The 24,198-nt window shown below is 37.0% G+C and overlaps 1 protein-coding gene across 1 annotated transcript in view; it reads right to left on the bottom strand.

Annotated features, from left to right (window-relative positions):
- Positions 1 to 24,198, bottom strand: part of LOC128982827 (vacuolar protein sorting-associated protein 8 homolog) — a 306,699-nt gene that overhangs the window by 203,273 nt on the left and 79,228 nt on the right. Inside the window, exon 6 of the mRNA XM_054401853.1 lies at positions 21,817 to 22,035. Within this exon, the coding sequence (XP_054257828.1) occupies positions 21,817 to 22,035 (219 nt within the window). The remainder of the gene's footprint in view (positions 1 to 21,816; positions 22,036 to 24,198) is intronic.

Below are 24,198 nucleotides of genomic sequence, written 5' to 3'. Positions count from 1 at the left end.
TAGATAACTTAATTTAGTTATTATTCTGAAATACTAGGTTCGTGATGCTATTAATATAATAATGTTATGTCCAAAGAAAGGTTCCAAATGGTTTCACTGAATTTAATGAAATAAAATAGAATTTGAAGATTAAATTTTGAATAAAAGTTCAATTTGAAATATGTATTTCTTGATGAGTTAAGTTAATTGGGCCTATTAGGCTATGCTGATTAAATGTCCAATGAAGAATAAATTTGTCCTTAGTTAAATAAGATGGATGATGGTTACTCAATTTGGAGTGTCTGTCTTCACTTTGGGATTATGCATTTAGTTTAAATCAAACACAATGTCCAATAAAATGATGTTCACACTGTGAAGAGTTGGCAGGATCTGGGGAGAGGCAATGGTAGAAGCTCAGGAAGTCCATGTCCATTGTTGAAATGATATACAGCTGGTTAATTCACATAAATGACACTTGCAACAGTAATTTTGATTTTATTTGGATAATTTTGAAAAGTAATACTATATTTAAGATGTTATTACTATATTGCAATTTTCTTACAATTATATATTATTCTAAGTAAATGATTATTATGTTGGTTTTTGATGAGTACAGGATAGGTATGGAGAGAATTGGCATGACATTGTAACATAAAATAGGATGATGTTTCTGTGGGGTGATAGAATATTATATAACATTGAACAAAATTGGATAAAATAACACACTAACAAGGGGAAACATATTAAATAACTAATAATACATTATCAGGGGCATTAACAGACATTATGGGAGAAAATATACAAAATAATAGAAAAATTAATGTTAATGATGAATGAATGACATGTAATATTAATATAAAATAGGTTACGTACCTTTACGTCGTCAATCCTAGGTTAGTCTTTTTAGCAGCGACTAGTTTCGAAACTGACGTTTCATTTTCAAGCCTTGTCAAACATAAAATTACTTGAACATAATGTCGTCGTCAAAGTACACAAATATAACATTTAACACGCACAAATACATTAAGATACAGAAAGACGCGCGGCCGGCCATTACACGCACGACGGACACGACTCAACTACCGACTGCCACTGGTCTGGTGACATTGACCTTGGAGGGGGTGAGACAGCTGATTATGAGCGCCTGTGTTATCAATGTCCTCAATCCTATCAAATATTGTGTTACGACCAAAATTTAGCTTTTCATTCAGGATGTCGTGGGGAAACCTTTTTGTTGCTTTGTAGATTTCATAGCTTTCAAGGACATTCATTAAGGAGCCTTTGGTGCATTTATGTAAAATACCCAGGTTATCACTACAGCTGCTTACGTTGTGGTTGTCATTCATCAGGTGTTCAGCGAACTTAGAATGTTGTGTTCGCAGTTTAGGCTTGGGTAGATGTTCATTAAACCTTTTTTTGAATGAAAAGCTAAATTTTGGTCGTAACACAATATTTGATAGGATTGAGGACATTGATAACACAGGCGCTCATAATCAGTTTTTAAAGAGAGAGAGTTTAAAAACAAATTAAGAGCTCTTACTCTAACTAAATCAAACTCACCAAAATATTACAATGCCAATCCATCTAGCCCAGCAGTAACTTTTCCACAGAATATTAGTGAAGCCGAACCTACCTTGAATGATAGCTCTAAAGTCACTAGATCACCAATCCCAGAGGAAGCAGCCAAAGACATCATGCAACCCACCCAGTTACCACTTCAAGATTTGTCTAACTTCCCTCCACTGCCAGAGCCACTACTTCACAAGCAACAGCAGTGTGCCCTGTCAAGATCAACTGATGGCAGCGACAGCAACCCACAACAGGCGATGGAACGCAACACATCAGAGGTGTGCACAACCCAGTCTCCTTCCTCAGCTCCGGGGCTACATCTACCCGGTGAAAGTGTCATGTGTTGTGCAAGTCAATTTGGTGCAAGTGAAATTCCAGAAAGTGTGCTGGGAGTAGTTGATGCATGTATAGATACATCAGGAAAAGCCTTTGTAAATATTAGTAATAGTTTAGAAGATAAGGAAAGAAATGTAAGCAAGGGGTGCAGTAATCTCAATGATAATGATTTTTTAGAGAAATGAACATGCTTATTTTTCATTACAACATTCAGGGTTGTGCCAAAAAGTTAGAAGAGTTAAATATTTTTTTTTTGTCAAAGTACCATAGTCAATATAAAATATTACTTTTGTCTGAGCATTGGTTGGGAGATGACAATAAAGAATTCCTGAATAACTCAGGATTGTCATATGTATCGGGTTATTTTAGAGAGGAAGGTGAGAAAGGTGGCTCTTGTATATTGGTTAGCAAAGCGTTATTAGATAAAGCTAAAATTGTTTTGTATTATAAAAATCTTGCTATGAAATACATTTTTGAATTTAGTGTAATAGAGCCATAGATAAAACATACTCCCTTAGTAGATTTCCCATCCTTATGGAACAGCTGAAGCCAATTTTATTGTTAGTTCTGTCCGTTTTTCTGTAGAGGTCGTGTTTTGTTTACAATTTGTTTCCCGTTATTACAGCCATTTAAAACCTCGTTTAACCAAATAATACGATCTAATCATAAACAATAACTTGTCCCCTAGTTATATAACCAAACAGTAAAGCACAAATCAAGAAATTAACCCTAAAATAATAGAAACAAAATTTCATCGACAATAGCGCCCAGTGTCACCGTACATGAACTAGACACGAAAAACGTGCTTCAAAATTTACAATGGGATGAGAAGTCTACTTGTGTTGGTTAGTCTATGATAGAGCTTACCCTGAATTGCTCAACCTATGCCACTGTATCCATTTACAGACTTCCAGATAAACATTATTGTTAAGTATTTATTAGTTTTCTTTATTTCATTCATATTTAAATTATTCCATTCCAAATAAGTCAATCAAAATTCATTAACCAATGTTTAGGTTTACAATTTATTATTATTAGTTTAAATTACAATTCATTTCAATATTACTAATTATCATATGTTATTATATTATATCACATTGAATCTAAAAATAATATTTCATTATTAAAATGGCAACACTGTAAATGCAAGCAGTTTAACTACTCAAAATTAAATGTACAACAATAAAATATTAAAAACAAAACATGTGACTGTGATTAAGATCAACAAATGAAGACAGAATGAACTGAGAAGACATGTATGAAGAAAGTGTAAATTAAATTCAAGAAAATCACTACAACATTATTGTATTTAACTTAAAGAAGAATTGACAAAAAACAGTAAGTGATTCATAATGTAAATTGAACAAAATACAGTCCACTTGTTCAAAAACTATAACTATTTTTCTTATATCTATTTTAGTCACTAAATTAATTCATTTTTCAAACAACAAATTATCAAAATTTCATGACAATTATTTTGAAATATTTTGCACCCAATTAGAATTTTACTAGATAGTTTAGCAAGTAGGAAAAATTATGTAAAGCAACATATCATTTTAGGCGGAGACTTGAATGTAAACACATTGGTAAATGACAAGTATTCAAAAATGTTAATTGAAATAGTTGGTGCTTATGGCTTGCAGTTATGTTTCAATGAACCAACTAGAATAGCTAAAAATTAAGTTTGCAAACTTGTATTGATCATATAATAACAAATTGTTCTGTGGAAAATACCCGGATATTACAACCAGGGCTCTCATATCATACTGCCCAACTTGTGGAAATAGCTATCTCTGAACATATTATAAAGAAAAAAACTAGCATTAAAACATTTTCAGAAAATAGTATAAGTAGTTTTTATGAGGATTAAAAAAATGAGCAATGGATAACTTTGTATAAACTAAACATAAACTATGAAGAAAATATCTATGATTTTGTAAACACTATATACAAGGAGTTTTTACAAACATTTTTGCTCCATTTTAATTCTAACTTTCCACAGAAGCATGTCTCAGAAAATTTCAAACAAACAAAAAAAAAGTGTCTTAATGGTAAAATAATCAGCCTCAGCACAAAAAAGCGTGAATTATTTATATTAATGAAAAATAACTCAGGAGACAAAAGATTAGAGAATCAATACAAAGATGGTAAACTTAATTTAAGAAAGGAGGTTAGTAAGGCAAAATTGGAATTTTACAATACAGTAAACTCCCGATTATCCGCGGTATTGACTGGCGTGAATACCGCGGATAATCGAAATTCGCGGATAAGCCGCAAAATTGCCGGTAATTTTATCTGTACTACACTCTGTACTAATATCAACCATGTTATTGAAAAGTACTGTACTGTAATCTTCACTGTTTAACAAAAAAATCAGTCATTTGCTTTTGTTTTTTCGTAGCAAAACTCTTTTTCTTTATTTGAGATTTGAGCTTCCTCAATACCATCTTGTCGCAAAGGGTTGCGTCGTCCTGCTCTTCGAGATATTGATGAATATGATCGATGTGGCCTAATGCTTCATCATAAGTGACGGTCCTCTGCATTTCCTCTTCATCTTCATTGTCTTCCGGTTCAACCGATTCAATCCCTCGTACTTGATCAATAATGCTTTTTTTTTTTTTTTTTTTTTTTAATAGAGGGCCAGGCTTTAAGTAACCATGGGATTGCATCGCAGCTAGAACAGCTTATTGTGCACCCTCATTCACAGGTCCTCATTCTTTGTCAAATCCCAGGTCCTTTGTGAACCGTGAGATCCTTTTGACAATGGTGACCCGTTCTTCCCTTTGATCTCCAGTCGATAGGCCAAGGGATCTCATGCGCAGACCTTGTAGGGCTGGGCACATAAATATCACGTGGAATGCTGTCTCCTCCTCCTCTCCACATTTCCTACATAAGAGGCTTTCAACTTGAATTCCCATCTTGTGTAAATGTCCACGGAATACCCAATGGCCGCTAATAAAGCCAACCACCTTCCGCAGGGTCTTCCTACTCAGCCCAAGGGCTTCTGCCGCTATCGCACCTGTAGGTGCCTTCAGCATTCTCTTTGACTGTACATTTCCTTCTGTTCTTTCCCAGTTCCTTTGATGTTCTATGCCCATCCACTGGCGAACAGCTCTCCCTGCTGTGTTATAAGCAATACCACACGTCGGCTCTGGACCCATGAGCGGGCTTTCAGCTCCTTTGTTTGCCCACTTGTCAGCTCCCTCATTGCCAGCAATACCTTTGTGCCCTGGAACCCAACTAAGGATGATCCTGTTGGTCTTTCCCAGGGCTTTCATGGCTTGATGACAGTCCCATACAGCCTTGGAGGTAAAGTCGAAACTGTCAAGTGCCATTAGTGCTGCTTTGCTGTCTGAGTTCATGTATATAGTGTGGCCTATAAGACCGCGCTTCAAACACACTCTTGCACACTCAGACAGGGCCACCACTTCTGCCTGGAATACAGTGGCCATTTTTCCCAAACTTACGCAGAACTGCACCTTGGGTCTGACCCCATATATTCCAGCCCCCCTGCCCGTTGGCTTTTTCGAGCCATCCGTATACCAGGTGATCCCCCTTTTCATGAATTCAGGTTCACCCTTATCCCAGGCATCCCTGTCAACAATGTTGACATTGTATGGTTTTTCTAGATCTGTGATCTTCACCATCCTGTCTGGTAGCATTTCCAAGGAGTTCGTTTGCACCTTGTCTACGATTCTTGTGTGCTCACTGGTGGCATTATACTTCCAGCTGCCACTGCAAGCCATTCTGTAGGCTGCCATCCTTGCCTCTCCTTTCACAATGATGTCGAGAGGTGGCAGGTTTAGCACTACTTCCAGGGCTGCAGTTGGAGTGCCTCTCATGGCTCCTGTGATGCTAAGACATGCCACTCGCTGGATCTTTTGTAGTCTCTTTACAGCGGTAGTTTGCATTACCTTGGTCCACCAGACCACCGAGCCATACACCATCATCGGTCTTGCAACCCTTGTGTATAGCCAGTTAGTCATTTGTGGACTTAGACCCCAGGTCTTCCCAACAGCCCGCCTCATCATCATAAGTGTGGTCTGAGAGCGTTGCGTTATATGTGCCAAATGGCTGTTCCAGGTGAGCTTGTCGTCCAGCCTTATTCCTAGGTACTTGAACTCCCTCTTAACCTGGATCTGATTACCGAAGAGAGTTGGTACTCTAGCGATTTCAACATTTCTCTTCCTTGTAAATGGTACCATTAATGCTCACCAATAATGCTCATCAATAATGCTTTCATCTGTGAAGTACTCAAAGCCCGGATCATTGGGATCACATTCAATCCACTCAACGATATTTTCTTCATTCAAGTTAACACCTCCGGCAACAGATTTAGCTAAATTAGCTAGGACACTCAGTGGAATGTCGTCTTCGTCTTCCTCTCCCTCTTGGATGTTCTCTACATCTGGCAAAATCTTCTGCCAGGATTTCATTAGAGTAGACTGCTTGACGGATTTCCAAGCATTGTTGATGTCATAAATGCTGTCAAGAACCGTGTAGTCTTTGAAGAACGTCTTTTGATCATCTCCTTCATCAATCCTTTTCTTCAGCAAAGCCGTCCTGTATTTTTTCTTCATCGAAGCAATGATACCTTGGTCCATAAGGTTGAATAAGGGCCATCACATTTGGGGGCAAAAACTTCACAAAGAAATTTCCATCGTCCGATTTTAACACACTTTCTCCAGTGTGGGACGGAGCATTATCCAGAAGAAGCACAGCTTTTTCAGGTACATTTTTTTGACCTAAAGTGCTCTCTAACCTGGGGAACGAACTTGTTATCAAACCAGTCTTTAAATATTCGTTGATCCATCCAGCCTCTTTTCTGGTGATAGTAGTGAACTGGAAGGTTTTCGGCTCTTGTTCCTTTAAAAGATCTTGGTCTCTTGGACTTTCCTATCACTAACAGTTTTAGTTTGTGCGATCCAGGCGCATTATTACACGGCATAATTGTAATCCGCTCTTTGCTTGACTTATGCCCTGCAGCTTGCTTCTTGGTCTCAAAAGCCAATGTTCTTGTTGGCAAACATTTCCAAAATAAGCCTGACTCGTCAGCGTTATAAACCTGTTCATAAGTTAAACCCTCAGATTTAATCAGTTGTTCAAAGTAAGACTGGAACCCACTTGCAGCCTCTTCATCGCCACTCAGTTTCTCACCATGAAGCCCAATTTCCCTTATTCTGTGGCGTTGCTTATATCTAGTCAACCAGCCTGAGGATGCATCAAAATTGCCTTCTAAATTAAGCATTTCGAAAAAAGTTTCTGCTTTCGCTGCAACAATAGGCCCTGATATTGGAGTGCCCTGACTTCTTACTTGACTAACTCACTCTAATAAGGCTGAATCTAGTTCTTCATAGGTGCTATTTTTCATGGTTTTTCTCTTTTTCATTGTCGATGTGTTGTCTGGTGAAGACGCAAATTCTGTCAACTTGTCCTTTTGCTTCATTATGTCCCTTACTGTACTCTCTCCAATTCTGTAGCGCAAGCACATTTGTTTTTTAGGCGCACCATTTTCAAAACTTTTTATGAGTTCTAATTTATCTTGGATTGACAAAACCACTTTCTTCCTTTTAGCTGCCATTTTAAAATAATAAAAAAAACACTCAAAAGATAGACAGACACACACAACTTGGAAAACACACAACTTAACAAATCACAACTTGGCGCTTCACTAACTAAGCGAACAGCTTGAACGATTGAGTTACACTGAAATCAGAACTGACAATGCTGTAGTGATGCGCGTATTGCGGGGAGGGGGAGGGGAGTCAACAGTCGCAGGTTACTGATTACTCATCGGTCACATGATTCATTTACGCGCCAAGTAAACCAAGGTCTACAGTCCTGCTGCTTGCGCCTAAAACTGCTCAAGCACACACAACGTACAGTGGATACCGATATACTGTACAATAATACTGAACTACTGTACACGTTTTGTACATTATTAAGTGTACTGTTTGCCGTTTTTACGATTTTTATCGTGGTTTTGTTGTATTTAGTAGCTTTATTTAAATTATTTTTCTTTTACCAAAATGCACCGCGGATAATCCGCAAAGCGTATAAACCGCTCGCGGATAATCGAGAGTTTACTGTAAATCTATTCAAAACACTGATAATATTTCTAAAGCTTCTTGGAGTATTGTAAAGCAGGAATTAGGAAAATTCAATTCAAACCCATCAATATTGAAGTTGACATAGGCAAAAATATTTTATTTCAACACTCGCAGGCAGCAGCTTTATTAAACAAACATTTTTGAATGTTTCTGAAAGATTAGATCTTATTAAGCCGAATATAAGTGTTGCTTTGGCTTATTCAATAAACTATTGTAGTAATAAACGGTTCACTTTTCTTGGATCCTGTGATGCCAAATGAGATTTTATCCGCTATAAGAAAACTGAATAAACGGTATCAGCATTCTGACACATACTTTCTCCCATAAGTTTGTCAACAACCTTTATCATGTGTAAGCGGTGAGAGTAAATATACGGAAATGGGATTTGTACAACTTTCTTCAGAATTTAAAGGACTATAACATACTAAATTGTATCAAAATCGTTCTGGCCAATTTTGGGAAAATCTGATTTTCCGTTATTTTATAGGGTTTTTATGGGAAAATAACATAATTTACAATAACTTTTGAACCGTAATTTTTACAGAAATGGGATTCGTACCATTTTGTTAAGAATATAAAGGACTATGAAATACTAAATTGTTATCAAAATCGTTCAGGCTATTTTTGGGAAAATCCTATTTTTCCGTTATTTTATGGGGTTTTTATGGGAAAATCACCATTACAAATAAAAATTTCTAAAAAGTAAAGAAAAACTATCAAAAATTGTAAGGACCATAACATACTATGTTAAATCAAAACCAGATTTTTGTCTAAAATCCTATTTTTGAAATGAAATGAAATGAATGAAATGAAAAAGTGCTTTATTAACAAAAAAATAAACTGCATAAATACATATGAACTTATAACTAAACATAATCTTCTGCATAACAACAACAAAATTACTAAAATAAACAGCACATTACAGCAATGGTCATAAGACCGTCTGCCGGGTTGACAACATTTTATTTTATACAACAAAAAATGTGAAATATTTGTAATAAGCTGTAATATGTGTATTGTTTTGCTGCTAGACATTGAATTCTAAAACCAAATCCCACCTATACTTCCAAGCCTCTTTAAGAAAATTTGCCAGTGAACGCCAATCCTTACCATTAAGAAAATTTATAAACTCTGAGCGAGTTAAAACAGGTTTCAATAGCCATTTATTTCTAATTTGTGTTAAAATTGGACAACGAGCAACAAAATGATAAGTGTCCTCATTCTCATTTAGATTACACAAAGAACATATAAAATTAGCGTCTGTCATCCAAGGTTTAAAATTTAAGGAAATAGTCTCTGTCCTTACTTTGAATACCCATCGTCTAACAATATCAGGAACTTTATCTGATAGATATCCATTATCTCCAAGGTCAAGATTCAGTGAAGCATAAGTTGTGTGGTATCGTGAGGCCAATGCCGCCTGGACTAACCCCCGCCTGCTCTCCCCCCTTACTGCCTCTACTACTGATAACAGGTGTCGCTGGGTATCCTCAATGGAATTCACATCAAAGGATAATTCAATTCCATGTTTACTTCCAAGACCCTTCCAATCTCTGCTCCAATAAATATTTTCGCTGATTATTTTCTTTGCTAATTTATTTGGTAGACGGTTCGGCGGCAGTGACAGAGCATGTATGATGTAACGAGCATGCATGCTGAGTGTATAAATGTACTCTTTTTCTAGTCCAGTTTCGAGATACAATGCATAGTTGGGAGTATTTTTTGCCAATCCTAAAATTTTCTTTCAAATAAAAATTTCTAAAAAGTAAAGAAAAACTATCAAAAATTGTAAGGACCATAACATACTATGTTAAATCAAAACCAGATTTTTGTCTAAAATCCTATTTTTATTTTATTTTATAGGTTTTTTTTATGGGAAAATAACATAATTTACCATAACTTTTGAACCGTAATTTTTACAGATATGGGATTTGTACCATTTTGTTTAGAATTTAAAGGGCTACAACGTACTAAATTTTTATCAACATCGTTCGGGCCATTTTTGAGAAAATCCGATTTTTCCGGTTTTTTATGGGTTTTTATGGGAAAATCCCCATTAAAAATCAAAATTTCAAAAAAGTGAAAAAAACGCCTGGAGATACCATGGGTTAAAACCTACATACCAAATTTCATCAAAATCGGACCACAGGTGTAGTCTCTAGCTCTGTACACATCCAGACACACAGACACACAGACACACACACAGACACACGCACACACACACACACACCTATACGTGTTTGAAGGGGGAAGTGAGGACCTTGGATATTAAATGACGTTGTGAGGACAGAGGCTTCCAAGTGCTTTATCGTTAGGTTGGTGAGTATTAATTGCTAATCATATGATTAAAAACTATTTACACACTTTATTTGAATGTTATATACAACTTTTAAATTTTGTAAAACCTTGTGAGGACTTTGGCCTTCTCTGTACTTTGTGAGGACATTTTAATGTTTGACACATAAATACTACTAAGTGAGGACACCTATTTTTTTTATGAGAACCCAATGTTAAACTGTGCAATAAAATGTTGTAGGCTAAATGAAAGTCAAAACGAAATGATTATTCCCAAACTCCAAATAATGGTCAAATATTTTTTTGTCAAAGTAAACTAGACGTTCTCTGTTAGCTTTTATGGAGGCTATTAAGTGGCTCATAAACGAACAATGCGACCCTGTGTGGCTCTCCTAAACCTCCCAAACCTGGCACACTGTTAAGGTACTGGACTGACACTGCCCCATGCGAATTCCTTTAAATATTTTCTTTATAGTGTTACTGCCTGGACTTATGCTACAGATACCGGTCGCATGTGGGCACAGCCGCAATGGGTAGGACACCGTGGATAACGGGTGGTTCTGTGATCGATTTCACAAAAAAGAAATGTTTTCACCACCTGGATTAGGGCAGACACATCTACCTAGATCGAGACTACCTTAAGACAAGAACATCGATGTATAATACTCTACTGGATAGCACGCTGTGTGGTGGAAAAACGGTCCGTGTCCACCACTCGAATTGGCGGGTGAGGCGGACGGGCCGAATGAACCTCTCTGTTTTGCAAAAATATACATTCACTCAACCTGCTCTGCTACACTTATTTGTTAACATAAACATTTCAAATTGTTATGTAATTTTTCTGGAAAACCAGTGCTTACTATGTATTTAGTTTTAACCTTAACATATTTTTTATAATTTATTTAGGAAAATTAAAACTGATGATCGTTTTTTAACACCACTAAAGACATGAAAAATTTAGTAAGCGAGAAACTTTTTAATTATTTTAAAAATTCATGCGGCAAAGTTTTAGATATAAGTATGAATTTTATTTTTTATTTGCAGCTTTTTTTGATACGGAGTTTGCTTGTATAATTTTTAAGCGATTAAAAATAGGCATGAAATCGCTTGACGCGGTATTCTCGGCCGGCTATATGCATCAGTTTAAGGGATTTAGATACTGAGTTTCTGGCATTTAATTATCATTATACACAATAAATATGTCATTACATTACAAAGGGTGGGTAACTAAATTTACAAGCGTATGTTTATGCATTTTGTTGCTTACCGTAGTCTATAATAGTTTATAAAAAATTCGTTGAATCAAAGAATAAATTTTGGATTCATAGTAGAATTTAATATTAACCTGAGAAAATATATTACGTTTTTTTTTACTTTATTGAAAATTAAGAATGAATTGGAGATATTGGCATAAAATATTATATACTCCTTTTATTTAACAACATTTAATATATTTTACAAACACGTATGACAAAGAAACATACTGTAATATAAACAAAATGTATATTCTTAAATGTTGCTAAGTCGCTCAATAATAATTGGGCCTCACCGCAGCAAATGATGACATGCTTATGTGATCAAATAATTATTGTGATATATTTTGTTCTGGCCAATGTTCAAATATAAATAAATCTAACTCTTTCATAACATTACTTAATTTCTTATGAGATTTACTTTTGACACATAGTCTGTAAAGTGTGAGCAAGTACGTAGATTAATTATATCTTCTTATAAAACCTCCTTAAGTTCGTTACAATCAATTATCCTCGGAATATTTCCACAAAACTAAACATAGCAATACACGGTGAGAGCGGGCGCGACGCTCGGCTCTAGGGTGAGTCATGCCTTTATCCCCACTCCTGGCGGACAGAGCGAGGTAGCGACGGACTGTTTTCAGCACAGAGCCTTACTTCAACCTGAGCGCGCAATCCAGGGAGTATTTTACATCGATGGACGTGAGCAAGCTCTATAAGTTTGGCTTACACTATGCTATAGTAGGGTTTAAAGCCTATGATTGACTGTTGTAAATAAGAAGAGAATTAGCCTAAGTTATTATTTGAACAATGTAGAGTAGAAGGACAATTAGTACCTTTGGAACCTGGGTTTGGAGATAAGCCCCCTCCCCTACGAGAGCAAGACGAGGCTTCAGTTCGAGCTGAGATCCAGGTACGACTAGACGGGTTAATCTGTTCTGATCTATTAGTTCGAGTTCGTTAATTTAAGTTAGTAAGATTAAAGTACTTAAACATATGTTTTCCGGGGTAAAACAAGTGGCGACGAGGTGTTTTTTCGAAATCCGTTCGCGTTTTTATCAGTATTGAAGCTTAAAAGTGCGTTTTTACACTTTCAGGGTGTCTACTACATTCTGGATAAAAAATTCATGGACAATTCCCGTACATTTAAGGACTTTTGTCGGTGTGATTACAGAATAATATTCCTGATTTGTCAAACTGTATTAATCTTGTTCTTCATTGTAGTTGTTCCAGAGAAAAAAGTAAATAATAATAGACAAAAATTAAATTTCAAAATAGAAACTTATTGAAAGTAAACAAACATATACTTTAGGTACAGCTTTTATAGTGTAACAGAAAAACGCAATCATTGTCTCCTGCAATAGCGACAAAATCCTAAATATCTCCATCGGTCACGGAAACATCATAACATAGCTTATCCGATCCAGGCGGATTAATTTGGCATTATTCGCCCTGGCACAACGTTAGGTTCTCGACTATTTTTGAAAAAAAAAATGTGTAATGCATAATGAATATATTGTAGGTAACTCGGTTCTAGGTACAAAATCGGTATGGTAAGCAAAGAGTAAGATTATTGTCTTTTCATCAGCAAAGTTAATATCGACACATAGCAATCATTAGTTTATCTTAGGCTCAATTACATTTTCTTAGTATATTTTACAGCTCTTTCAAAGAATCAAAATACCCAGGCCTAGGCCTAATTATTTAGGAGGGCCTATATAAACTGAGTAACAAACAATGAGGTTATAATATCAGCAAAGTCACAACAATATCATCATTCTAGTTCATAAGATTTAGATTGCTTAAAGCATACAACGCAATAAATAAATATGGGAAATAAAAAAAATTTAAACCTGAACGCCAACAATGTACAAAGATACAGAAAATGCAATGACATAATTTGAAACCAAGTAGGCCTATGTAGTGATGAAAAATTAATGCAAACAACAATGCTTGTGGTTTTGTCAATTGAAAGATAAAATATCCATAAAAAGGGGTTAACTTAACTTAACAAAATAAGACTGTAGATTAGTTACATGTTTTATATGAAACCATAAACAGTTTTATGGCACTAGGCAATGGCCAGCGGCAAATTGAATGTTCAAGTCGAAAGTACAAGTAAGAAGTGAAATTTAACAGCTATCATAAAACCATTATTTCCATGATAAAATTGTTTGGGATCTAATAATGATTACTCTAGTAATAAATAAAGAAGTTGTAAAGAAATAAAAGTGATACAACTTTTATGAGCTAAGCTACTACTGAGTAAACAGTTCTTGGAAGTACTTGATTGTCGTGATAAAATATTAATGGGTTTGAGACTGCTAATGGGGTTTTTATTGCATAATTACTCTAGTAATAAATTATGAAAATGTAAACAAACATCTGATAAACCTTTTATGTGCTCCTAACCAACTAGCAATCGATAAAATTATGGCCCATTAAAAATTTAAGGACATAGTCTGGCATTTAAGGACAATTCCCGTACATTTCATGGCCAGTAAAAAATTAAGTACAATTCCCGGTTTTCCCGGATTTCCCGGTTGGTAGACACCCTGACTTTGCCAGAAGTTGCAATTTCGTGCAGGAAAAGTGCGTAGCGTGTGTGGGAACAGTTCCAAAGTAACAGTTACCGTTCCGAAATAATAGGTTCTACAGCGTCACCAATTTCGGCAGTCACGGTTCCAAAACCTGTTCCAAACCGAGTGCAACTGTTCCAAATTTAGCAGTTACTAGTAACAATGACCGCTTGCCCGCTTTCGTTCGTCATCCATCAAGTGATGACTCATCATGAAGACAGTTTTTAACCTGCAAGTTGCAAGAATCTTGTCATTTTCATGTCACGGAAGGAAAGTTTGGGAATTGTGAAGATAAATGATTTTTGAGTTTAAAATCAGTTTAAAGTGTGCAGATAATTGTTTCTACAATGAGTAAACAACTGATAGGTAAAGTCAGTGAGTTTAATGAAGAACTGGAGACCTTTGAAAATTATTCGGAAAGGCTAAGCAATTTTTTCACGATTAATAAAATAAAAGATGAGGAGAAATTGTCATATTTCATATCAATCATGGGGCCTAGGCTCTATACTACGCTTAAAGACCTACTTCATCCAAAGAAGGTAGGTGAGGTAGAGTTTAAGGGGGCAATGGATGTTTTGGAGTCACATTTCCTGCCTAAGATTAACACGACTTATGAGCGATTTCTGTTCAATAAAAGGTCACAAAAGGAGGGAGAGTCAATATCAGACTATTGTATGCAGTTAAAGAAACTTGCTGCTTCTTGTAAGTTTGATAAATTTCTTGATGAAGCGCTCAGAGATAGGTTTCTTTGCGGCCTAAAGTCGGCAGCTATCCAAAGTAAACTTTTGGCAGAGGGGGATTCCCTAACCTTCTCTAAGGCAATGGATATTGCATTGGTTATTGAAAATGCAGATCGTAATGTTAGATCTCTCCACCCTGAAAGAAATGTAGGTGAAATCAATTTTGTTAAGCCTACCCCAGGCATTAATCGGAAGGGGCAGGGTGCATTTAAGCCTAGGCCTAAGGGTATGTTTCAGCAAAAATGTTACCGTTGCGGTAAAACACATGACTCCAAAAACTGTCCTTATGTTGAATTCACATGTTTCAATTGTCAGAGAAAGGGTCATCTTTCTAATATGTGTCAATCAAGTAAGCCTTCTAGGCCTAACAACAAATATGGTAAGCCTAGTAATAAATTTCACAGTAGGCCTATGGGCCGTGTAAATATATGTGAATCTGGCAGCGAGGAAGATGAATCACCCGCTGGCCAGCCAGACTTGGATTATGAATTAGGCCTTCATACAATAGCCTATGCTAACCAGTCACAATCTAAGGTAAATAGTTTTGTGACAACTGTTATGATTGATAAGGTCCCGATTGAGATGGTTGTGGATACCGGGGCTGTAGTTACAGTTATGCCTGATAATATTTATTTTGAAAATTTTTATAAAAAGGAAACTAAACTGGAAGAGTGTCATATTAAGTTGAAAACCTACACTGGAGAGGATATAAATGTTCTTGGAAAGTTTCAGGCTAATATTAGCACCAACACAGGAGACAGCCAACATCTACCGATTGTAGTCATCGAGAGCGCCGGAGCGCGCCAGCCATCGCTACTGGGACGTAATTGGCTAGAAAAGCTTAAACTGGATTGGAGTTCAATGGGACCTAGTGATCAGGTTGCTGCCAGCGCAGAGACGAATGTGCATCAGCTTAACGGTAAGACCGTTCTAACTTCTGACTTAGGCCTAGTTAATGAATTGAAGAAGAAATATGCTTCTGTTTTTGAGAACACTATTGGAGAAATTAAAGATATTTCTGTGGATTTAGTTTTAAAAGAAGGGGCTAGGCCGGTTTTCTGTAAAGCCCGAAATGTCCCGTATGCTCTGCGCAACGCAGTTGAAAATGAATTAGACAATTTAATGAAAAATGGTGTAATTTTCCCAGTTACTCAGTCTGATTGGAGCTTTCCAATAGTAGTAGTTCCGAAAAATAATGGAGGAGTGCGCCTATGTGGTGACTTTAAATCTACTGTCAACCCCTGGTTAAGAACCGACCACTACCCTCTCCCTAACCCTGAAGACATTTTTGCAAAAATATCAGGATCCAAGTGTTTCTCTAAGTTAGATCTGACGGCTGCTTATAGTCAACTAAAAGTTAGCCAAAGCTCACAGGAACTTCTAACTATTAATACTCATAAGGGTCTTTATCGATATGCTCGACTTCCATATGGTATTACGAGCGCTGGGGCGCTATTCCAAGCTACAATGGACAAAATTTTGTTTGGGTTAGAGGGTACAGTATGTTACCTGGACGATATTTTGATTTACAGTATAAATACACAAGACATGTGTACTAAGGTAGATGCGGTGTTGAAACGCTTGTGTCAATATGGCGTTCAAATTAACACGTCAAAGAGTGAATTCTTTCAGAAAAGTCTGAAATTTCTTGGGTATCGAATTGATGAAAAGGGAATTCATCAATCGGATGACCTTACGAAGGCTATTGCAAACGCCCCGAAGCCTGAAAATGTTACGCAGCTGCGATCTTTCCTAGGCTTAGTCAATTTCTATGGCAAATTTTTGCCAAACCTGTCAACTTTGCTCCATCCTTTATATAGGCTATTGAATAAGGATGTACCGTGGAATTGGTGCAAAGAATGTGAAGCTACATTTTTGCAGTGCAAGAATCTACTCGTTAAGGACAACGTTCTAATGCCTTACAACCCCGAACTGGACATTATTGTAACCTCTGACAGTTCCAGCTACGGAATTGGATGTGTGATTGCTCATAACCTACCTGATGGGGCAGAACGACCAATCGCATTTGCGTCAAGAGCCTTATCCAAGTGTGAGGTTAAGTATAGCCAAATTGAGAAGGAAGCACTGGCTATCATCTTCGCAGTGAAGAAATTCCACAACTTCTTGTATGGTAGAAAATTCACCCTTGTGACTGATCATAGGCCACTCACTTTTCTCTTAGGTCCAACAAAAGGGATACCGACTCTGGCTGCAGCACGGATACAACGATGGGCTCTAACACTTGCGGCTTACGACTACAATATTCGCTACAAAAGAGGGGAAGAAATTTCGAATGCCGATGCACTGTCGCGGCTGCCATGTGAGACATCTGAGGAGGAAGGTGAAATTTCATTCTTTTCAGCTTCATACCGACTACCAATCACTTCCAAAGAAATTGCAACAGCAACTAAATTTGACCCAGTTTTGTCGAAAGTATTGGATTTTACTTCTAACGGTTGGCCTAATTTTGTAAATGATGAAACCGTAAAGCCATACGCCAATAAAAGTTCTCAGCTGTCTGTGGAAAAAGGTTGCCTATTGTGGAGAAGCAGAGTGGTGATACCACCCACCCATCGTAAAGAAATCTTGATTTTACTTCACTCTGAGCACCCGGGAGAGTCTAGGATGAAATCTTTAGCCCGTAGCTTTGTTTTCTGGCCTGGAATGGACTCGGAGATCGAGAACATGGTCAAGAGTTGTTCAGTTTGTCAAAGCACTCGCAAGTCTGCTCCTCTGGCCCCACTACAACCCTGGGCGAAACACAACTGGCAGAGACTACATCTCGACTTTGCCTCATTCGAAGGAAAGGAGTTCCTAATCTTGGTTGATGGTCACTCCAAATGGATTGAAGTCTTTTACATGCCAACTACAACAGCTAGGCAAACCATAGAAAAACTGAGGCATTGTTTTGCAACGTTTGGCTTACCAACTACTATTGTAACTGATGGTGGTCCCCAATTTACATCCCAAGAATTTAATGAATTTTTAAGTTCTAATGGAATCCATCATGTCTTGTCTCCGCCTTATCACCCAGCCTCAAATGGACTCGCCGAGAGAGCAGTCCAGACAGTGAAACATGCTCTTCACAGGCAATTGCTGCATGATGCGAAATACAACCAATCCCGGTCGCTTCAGCATCGAATAGACTCATTTTTGTTCTCATACAGGAATACCCCACACACCATAACCAATGTGACCCCTTCAGAGGCTGTGTTTAAATTCAAGCCCAGAACTCAACTTAGCTTGCTGAAACCTCATTTAGCAGACCAAATGCTTAACAAGCAAGAAAGTATTGTCAAGAGTGCCAATGCTCATCGTGGAAAGCAACGAACATTCACACTTCAAGACAAGGTTTACGTAAAAACAGTACGTAACGAGAAGATCAATTGGCAGCCTGGCGTTATCACCAAAGTAATAAGTCCAGTAACATATTTGGTCAAAGTCGACAACCGAAGTAGATTTGTTCATGCAGACCATCTGAGGGTAAATCTTTCGGAGGGGGAAGATGGTGACAGCGATAGTGATATCTTGGTACAATTTCCGAGAGAACTTTACCAGAGCCCGGCGGAACATCGAATATCACCAGCCAAACAGCAAGGGTCACCAGCGAAACCAAAATCACCAAATCAAGGAACCCGCACATCACCTATGGCAAAACCAATAGTATCGCCCAACGGCACAAATCAAGGAAGCCCAGCCACACTCCGTCGCTCTAACAGGACCATTAGAGCGCCTCGGAGATTGGAGATGTAAGAAGACGCAAGAAGATATATCTCCCCCAAATTTTGTGTACATAGTTTAAAAAGGAATTTTATTTGGTTGGGAGGAGATGTTGTAAATAAGAAGAGAATTAGCCTAAGTTATTATTTGAACAATGTAGAGTAGAAGGACAATTAGTACCTTTGGAACCTGGGTTTGGAGATAAGCCCCCTCCCCTACGAGAGCAAGACGAGGCTTCAGTTCGAGCTGAGATCCAGGTACGACTAGACGGGTTAATCTGTTCTGATCTATTAGTTCGAGTTCGTTAATTTAAGTTAGTAAGATTAAAGTACTTAAACATATGTTTTCCGGGGTAAAACATACAATACGGCGATATTATACACTTCAATCGCTGGATAACAAATATATTCAAATAATCATAACTGCAAGATTTCAAAAACTTCGTTATGCATTTAAAAGGTGTTTACAGTCAGTACAAATCATACAAAATAAGTATATAATCATTGTATACTTATTGTAAAAGTTATTATTTTAGTAAATATTGACAAGAATTATATAAATAATATTAAGTCCTCAGATAGTCAGCGGAAGTTACACACACGTGTTTAACCTAGGACCTCACTTGTCGTGTAGGAATCGGGCTGCTAAACACACCCGGGCGACGGTGGCGCTGATGACGATAAACAGCTGAACTGTAAATTCGGTCTTTTATGGCGTAATGAGGACCTACGTAAATAAGTATGGGAGTGGTCAGAATATATTATTTTTCATTCTTAGAACGCTATTTTACTGTAGTTTCGTTGTGAGGACTTGGTCAGGTCCTCACAACGTGTTAGGTCCTCACATCGCTGTAAGGAATAGTAAAACCTCTACTGAAGCAATCTTTTGTGACTTGTCAAAAGCGTTTGACACTATTGACAGAAACATATTGCTAGAAAAAATGGAAAATTATGGAATCAGAGGACAAGCAATTAACTTAATTAAATCCTATTTTGAAAAACGTTTTCAGATGGTGCGAATAAATGACCAATGTGGCTCATATGACTCCGATTGGGAAATTTGCCATACAGGATGCCCACAAGGATTGATATTAGGGCCGATTCTTTTTTTAATTTATGTCGCGACTTGCCAAAAAATGCTGATTCCACTTTTTCAAATACAATTCAGTACGTTGATGACACTACTGTAGTAGTCCAAGAAGGGAGTCAAGGTGGTCTTGATCTTAATATTGAGGATTGCATTTTTAACTTAAGCACCTGGTTTAAAGAAAATGGATTAAAATTAAATGAAAACAATACCGAAATAATCAAATTCAAAACTCGTGAACCTTTAGAAAATTCAAGTAAAACCGAAATTTTTTTTTATAAATTTTTAGGAATAACCATAGATGCAAAATTAGAATTTTCTATACATATTGATACTTTTAAGTAAACAATTAAATTCTTCTTGTTTTGCTCTTAAAGTACTATCAAACTCAGTTTATAAAAACATTTTAAAAACTGTTTACTTTGCAACTATTCAATCTAGATTAACTTATGGGTTGGTAATTTGGGGTAGTACTTCGTGTGAAAATTTTAATAGAATATTCCGAATTCAGAAAAGGGCAATTAGAATTTTGCATCATATTCCGGTTGATGAGCACTGTCAACAAATATTTCAAGAATCAAAATTATTAACTTTACCTTGTCTTTATATTTATGAATTATGTAAATACTTCATGAAAAATAGAATCCTTTTTGAAAATCACCTGAGTGCGTATAACACAAGACGTAATTTCATAATATAGCCCTCGCACTCAACAGCAAAATTTGAAAAATCTCCTGATTATGTGACTTGTAGGGTAATTAATAAATTCTTATTATTGGAAAGACACAGACTTTAACAATGGTTTTTTGAAGAAGGTCAGGCAATACTTGTATGACAATGCATTTTATACTTTGAATGACTTTTTTAACAGTAGTGCTAAGTTAGTTAAAGATTTGAGATGACATTGTACTTACTCATCATTAATGTATGACTATTCTTTATGTACATATTTGTATATTTATGGAGAAATAAAACTCTTTCTTTCTTTCTTTTGGTATTCCCTGATTCCTAGGAACCTGTAGAATGCAGATTTTCTGTCAAAACGTTTTGCGGACGTGGTGTGTGCCCGCAGAATGTTTTTGGTCCTCAGATCGTCGGTGTGTGTCCATATCGATGTCCCCCAATGAACCCCGATACAAACACACACAGAAACCTCTCATTTTTAATAGATAAAACTATTTTATTATAAAAGTGAAATGAAAATGTTCTTGTTATAAAAAAGTAAGAAAATATAAAATTATAAAAGAGCTGTCAGTTTTATAGACAAAAATTCAACTAGGACTTGTGAGCTGGTGGCTCAGTTGGTAGCATCACGGACTTTAGGCCCAAGGCAGCGATGTTGTGGTTCGGATCCTGGTCACTGCCGCAAACATTTTATCAGTACAGTTCACCTTCGTACTGTACCGGCTCACCCCTTGCTTTGCTGGATACGTTCCACGCACAGATTTGTAGTCTATGTGGACGGGCAAATGCAAGGTTAAAAGAGGCCGCCAATCTCTTTTATAAAAAAAATCATTAAAATGTACAGATGATGAATAATAATTCAAACAACATGTTCCTGGAAAAGTTTGACAACATTATGGATCTAATTAATATGTATATACATGAGGTAAATACGAGGGTCGTTTTTTAAGTAAGGGCTCTTTGAGGGTATAGCTTCTTAGTTTGTGCAACGTATGCTGCAACGAGGCTCTTTGCCGCTTACTGGCGTCATTTGTGAACAGAACGACAACATTTCCAGCTCTGTAGCTAATGTGTACACTTTGCTGTGTGTCTAGAATAGTTATTAAATTATTAAATCTCCCGCCGCATGAGAGATAATGTCTGTCTCTGTGATATGTATTTAGACTGAAGAAACATATGGGCTGCAGAAATTCATCGCCAGATAACTGAAGTTTATGGCCCTAATGCAATGAGAGAGGGTAAAGTGCCAAAATGGGTAAGGGGGTTTAAAAATGACTGTGATTATGTCCATTTCGGAAGGAATTTTGTTTTTGGTTGGTACCCGGACTGTGGGTGTGTGGTCTTCCCGGTTTTGTGGCGGGAAGACCAAAAAGAAAGAGGTTTTCACAGCCACTTTTTTAGCAAGGTTACCAGCCATACAAATTAATCACACAAACAACAATCAATTTTAAAACTAATGACAGACCTTTGACAATGTAGCCATGGCGATTAGCACAGCTCCATTGAGAGGATGTGTGGACAGCTGATGTAGCAGTAAAGGTTCCATAGCTACCACTTCCCCTCGGCTGCCAGAGAACAAACACTTGGAGTCACACCCTCGTAGACCCAGTGTGCGTTTGAAACTAAGCTCAAACACACTTCCTCCACTATCACTGACCACAGCCAGAGTAGGGCTATCTGTCCACTGTGTACAAATGGCAAACATTTTAGAAAAAGTATATCACATTGGCCGTCCACATATTACGTACCGCTCAAGGGTGGTGGGAGGGGTTCGACTTAGTGGAACGAGGAAGAGGGAAGGGGGTTTTTGAGATCATTATGGTAACACACTAAAATATCAATTTCATTCTAAAGTGCCAAAATTATATATGTTATTATTTAAGAAACAGTCTTTATTGGCAAAAATATTTGTAATATCAGTTTAAAGTTATTTTATGTTTTATACTTACATGGTGTAAAGATAGATTAAAAGGAATTCTTCTAAGAACTTTTATTCAACATTCAACTAACTTAACAACTCACTTCAAAACAAGTCCACAACATAGTAACCCCTGGTAACCATAGTCATATGAGTAAACATACAAATAATTACTAAATCACATGTCATTCCATTACATCCTCTCTCCCATGATAAAATGTTAAAACTGATACCGCAATGTAGGTTTAACTTCTCTTCCGGTCCTAGTGAAATACCGTCCATTAACTTTTCTGCCTCTTTCCCATTCCACTCTATTTTCTTCTTTCTTTCCATTAGAAGTTTCTGTGTTTTCGCTCTCTTTTCCGTTGCTAAGGCTATCTTCTCTCTCTTGACAAATATTAGGGGTTCCTTCATCCGGGTAACGATCCCATGAATCATACAGGTTGATATATGATTGTTTACATGTCGGGATAAGAAGCCTCCTGTTTCTTCTTAAACAATTTCCATTAGACTTCACCATGTATTCTCTATCATTGGAACCTCTATCTACTATAGTCCCGTACCGCTTCAAATCAGTTATCCATACATTAACCCCCTTTTCCAATATGTCGAGATTCCTAGCTCTGTGCCTACGATCATAGTAAATTTTGTTCTTTTGATTCTGTTTTTCTTGGTCATTTCGATACTGATCTAGATCAGGCCAACGAGGTTGAAGCTGCTCTGGAACTGACGGAAGAGTTGTGCGTATTTTTCGTCCAAAAATCAATTCTGCAGGTGATACTCCACATGCAAGAGGAGAAGAGCGATGTGCTAAAAGACCAAGATATCAATCTTTATTTCTCTTTAATATCCCTTTACATGTCTCAACCGCTCTCTCAGCTTGCCCATTAGACTGAGGGAAGTGAGGGCTTGAGGTCTCTATAGCGAAACCCAATTCTTTTGCAAACGCTCTCATTTCTGAAGAGACTAAAGCAGTTCCATTATCAGACCTTACAACACGTGGAATCCCATGTCTGGAAAATATTGACATATAAGCTTGTTTTATAGCAACCGTATTAATACTGGCTAATGACAACAATTCAATATATTTTGAAAAATAGTCTTGCATGCAAATATATACTTTTCGATTATACACGAATAAATCTGTCCCAACAACTTCCCAGGGTTGATTAGGAACCACAGATGTGATCAATGGTTCGGCAGGATTAACCCGATTCTCCAAGCAACTAGAGCAGTTCTCAACCATTCTCTTTATATCCACCGATAGTCCAGGCCACCAAACTGTGTCCCTTGAACAAGCCTGACACTTATTTAATCGAAGATGTCCACTATGTATCTGGGATAAAATCTCATTTCTTAAAGGTTTTGGAATAAATATCCTTAATCCTTTTAAAATCAGTCCATTAACAAAAGACAAATTCCCTCGTTCTCTGAAAAATTCTGTATTCTTTAAGTCCGTCCACTCACCCGATTCTATTGCTTTCCTCAACATGTTACATATAACATCTTCTTTCACACTTTGACGAATTATTTCTAATCTACTGTCTGAGCAAGGTAATGTAGACACAACTGAATTAACAAACACCTCAACATCTTCATCTAGTATATCACTTTCCGCAGTTGAAACAGTCTGCAATGGTGCCCTAGACAGTGCATCAGGAACAAAGAAGCTTTTTCCTGTTTCATATCTCATTTCATAATCAAAAGGCATGAGTCTCATTCTGAATCTCTGCAACCGAGGTGTCAGGTCACACAAAGACTTTTGTCCTAAAATTTGGATAAGGGGCTTGTGATCAGTAACCAGTTCAAATTTCTTTCCTAAAATGAAAGAACAGAATTTCTCACAAGCCCAAGTTAGGGAAAGAGCCTCCTTTTCAATTTGAGCATACCGAGATTCTGTGTTAGTCATAGTTCTTGATGCATATTGTA

This window comes from Macrosteles quadrilineatus, unplaced genomic scaffold, assembly GCF_028750875.1.
Source record: "Macrosteles quadrilineatus isolate MER2022 unplaced genomic scaffold, UCM_ALF_1.0 Scaffold_1__1_contigs__length_201487025, whole genome shotgun sequence".
Taxonomy (NCBI): domain Eukaryota; kingdom Metazoa; phylum Arthropoda; class Insecta; order Hemiptera; family Cicadellidae; genus Macrosteles; species Macrosteles quadrilineatus.
This window is presented reverse-complemented; position numbering and strand designations above follow the sequence as displayed.